The sequence below is a fragment of the Carlito syrichta genome, unplaced genomic scaffold (assembly GCF_000164805.1).
Source record: "Carlito syrichta isolate Samal-C Ts95f unplaced genomic scaffold, Tarsius_syrichta-2.0.1 Scaffold309294, whole genome shotgun sequence".
Classification (NCBI taxonomy): Eukaryota; Metazoa; Chordata; class Mammalia; order Primates; family Tarsiidae; genus Carlito; species Carlito syrichta.
This window is the reverse complement of record NW_007253390.1, coordinates 861,906-864,375: the sequence shown is the minus strand read 5'-3', so window position 1 is coordinate 864,375 and position 2,470 is coordinate 861,906. Positions and strand designations below refer to the sequence as shown.

General features: G+C 49.6%; 1 protein-coding gene across 1 annotated transcript in view; it reads left to right on the top strand.

The window, feature by feature from the left end:
• Positions 1-469: 469 nt before the first annotated feature.
• Positions 470-2,470, top strand: part of TMEM9 (transmembrane protein 9) — a 21,042-nt gene continuing 19,041 nt past the window's right edge. Inside the window, 3 exon segments of the mRNA XM_021717106.1 lie at positions 470-493; positions 985-1,116; positions 1,118-1,162. Of these exon segments, the coding sequence (XP_021572781.1) occupies positions 1,021-1,116; positions 1,118-1,162 (141 nt within the window). The 5' untranslated portion in view covers positions 470-493; positions 985-1,020.

The window sequence follows — 2,470 nt, the reverse complement described above, 5'->3', positions numbered from 1 at the left end:
GGAATAAGACTTAAGTGTAGGAGAGACAAACACAAACTCAACTAGTAAGTGCCTACCACAGTTCACAATGCCTGAGAGGGGCTTAATTACACCTGGACCCAGGCCATAGGCTGGCCCAGTCCACAACCTCAAGTTTGGGCCATATTTATCCACCAATATTTCAAAGCTGAAGGGAATCTTAGAAGCCAACCAACTCATTTTACAGAGAAGGAAGCAAAGGCCCAGAGAGGGAGGTGTCTTTTCCAGGGCAACACAACAGCTTAGTGGCAGGGTCAGGACCAGAGCCCAGGCGTCCTCACTACAGGTCTGGTGACTTGCTTGGTCGGTAAATGTCTGCCTGCCTCTACCTAGCGCGGGAGATTCCACGCCCAGGCGAAGGTGGGTCTTGTTGCCTTGGTGATAGAGAGGTTGGGTTGAGAGGCTGCTGTGGCAGCCAATAGAAGCAGGGGGGCGGGACCAATTGGATTCTGTGTGGCTGCAGCGGGGCTTGCAGGTTTGTGAACGCGGCGTTGGGGGAGGGGTGTGGGGGGTCGCGGGGGCACTGGGGGTTCCCAGTGCGGTCGACCCGAGTCCTCTGGACGCGGTGGGCACTGGCCTTCGCTGTAGTATCTGGGTTCCAGGACTCTGCACCCAAAGTTCTCGTCGGGCCTGAGCGGGGAGGAGCTGCCGGGGCGGGCAGAGGTGGAGATGGCGGAGGGCAGTGGGACGTGATGTGCGGGTCCGAGCTCGGCCTTCGGAAGAACTGGAGGCCTCTGGTGGCGGTGTCTCCAGGAGACCCTTTCTGCCGGGCCCATGAGGTGGCCAACGGAGATCCGGAGATTTAGGGGAGAGGAAAAGCAGGTTTTCCTCCGGGTTTAGCAGGCCCTGGAATCCTGGGGCCCAACCCCCAATTCCATTCCCAGTTCTCAGCAAGATGGTTCAGGGGCCGAGCTGGATGGCTATGGTGTGACCACCTTCCCCTTCTCCGACTCCTCTCTTTTCCAGGTATCCGGTCTTGCTGGCCCAGCAAGCCTGATAAGCATGAAGCTCCTATCTTTGGTGGCTGTGGTCGGGTGCTTGCTGGTGCCCCCAGCTCAAGCCAACAAGGTGAGGGAGGTGAGCCGGCAGCACTTCGTGCACGACGACCGTGCACGAGCACCCTGCCTACAGGGCTTCCTCAGAGGTAGATGCCCCTCAAGCCCTGCTCCTCGCTCACTTATGGGACATACTTTTGAGGGGTATTCTCTCAGGCTCAAGGCTGCAGGTCTCCTTAAGGATAGTGCAGGGAGAACTGACTCCACAGAGCGCAGGCTCAGTCCGGATTGAACAGATCACTGATGGAATTCCGGCAAGGAAGTTGGGAGAAATTATCTAAGTTATTATTATTATCCATACCTTCCTTTGGGGTCAGGAGTGTTTTTGTGTTTAAGATATTTTTGAATTTTGGACTATTTCCATATACATAATGAAATTTCATAGGAATGTGATTCAAGTCTAAACACAAGTATATTTATGATACATATATGTCTTATACAAATAGCCTGAAGGTAATTTTATACCTGGGAGAAACTCAAGAGTATACATATGAAACAAAGTTTGTATGCATTGAACCGTCAGATAGCAAAGGTGTCACTATCTCAGCCACCCATGTGGACAGTCTGTGGTTGTTTGGCATTTTAATTTTTTAGGTGAGAAGAAACATCAGAAGCAGTTGGGGGACCAGGAAGTGGGTCCTATAGGGATGAGGAATCCTCTAGGAATGAGGAGACATTCTCCTGAATGGCTTAATTTTAAAATGTTTCCTCCAGAGTCATCTGCCTCATTCACAGCAGTTTTTTGTCCTGGAAGTCTCGGTTTGATTTTATAAACTGACATGATTTCTTGTTATGAACACACAACGCTCTAGTCCTGTATTTTCACTATGTTGTCTATGGAAACTTTCTGCATCATCATCATGTGCTTAAAAATTTTAGATTTTGGAGCATTTTGAATTTTCAGATTAGGGATGCTCAACTGTAGTGGTGGTTATATCTACCACACTGCTTAGGGAGAATCAAATCACATAACAATGTAAAAATTCTCTGTAGGCGTAAGGTCCTATAACAGATGAAAGTCAATTTCTGTTTTTAAGAAAGGCCCACGTAAATGCTGGAACTCCTGAGTTGAGTTCCATTCTTTGGGGACTGTGTGCCTTGTCCTGGGTTTGACTGGGTCTATCGAATTTGAGATTCCAAAGATCCCCAAGGCTGTGAAGTGAGATTGAGTTTGAGGGTTTGCCTCCATTCCCTTCTCAGAATTCCTAATTGAAATAGGCTGGGCCGTGGCTCATGCCTATAATCCCAGCACTTTGGGAGTTTGAGGTGAGAGGATTGCCTGAGCCTGTGGGTTTGAGACCAGCCTGGGTGACTTGGCAAGACCTCATTTCTTTTTCTTTTTTTTTTTTTGAGTTGGAGTCTCACTCTGTCACCCAGACTAGAGTGCAGGGGCCACA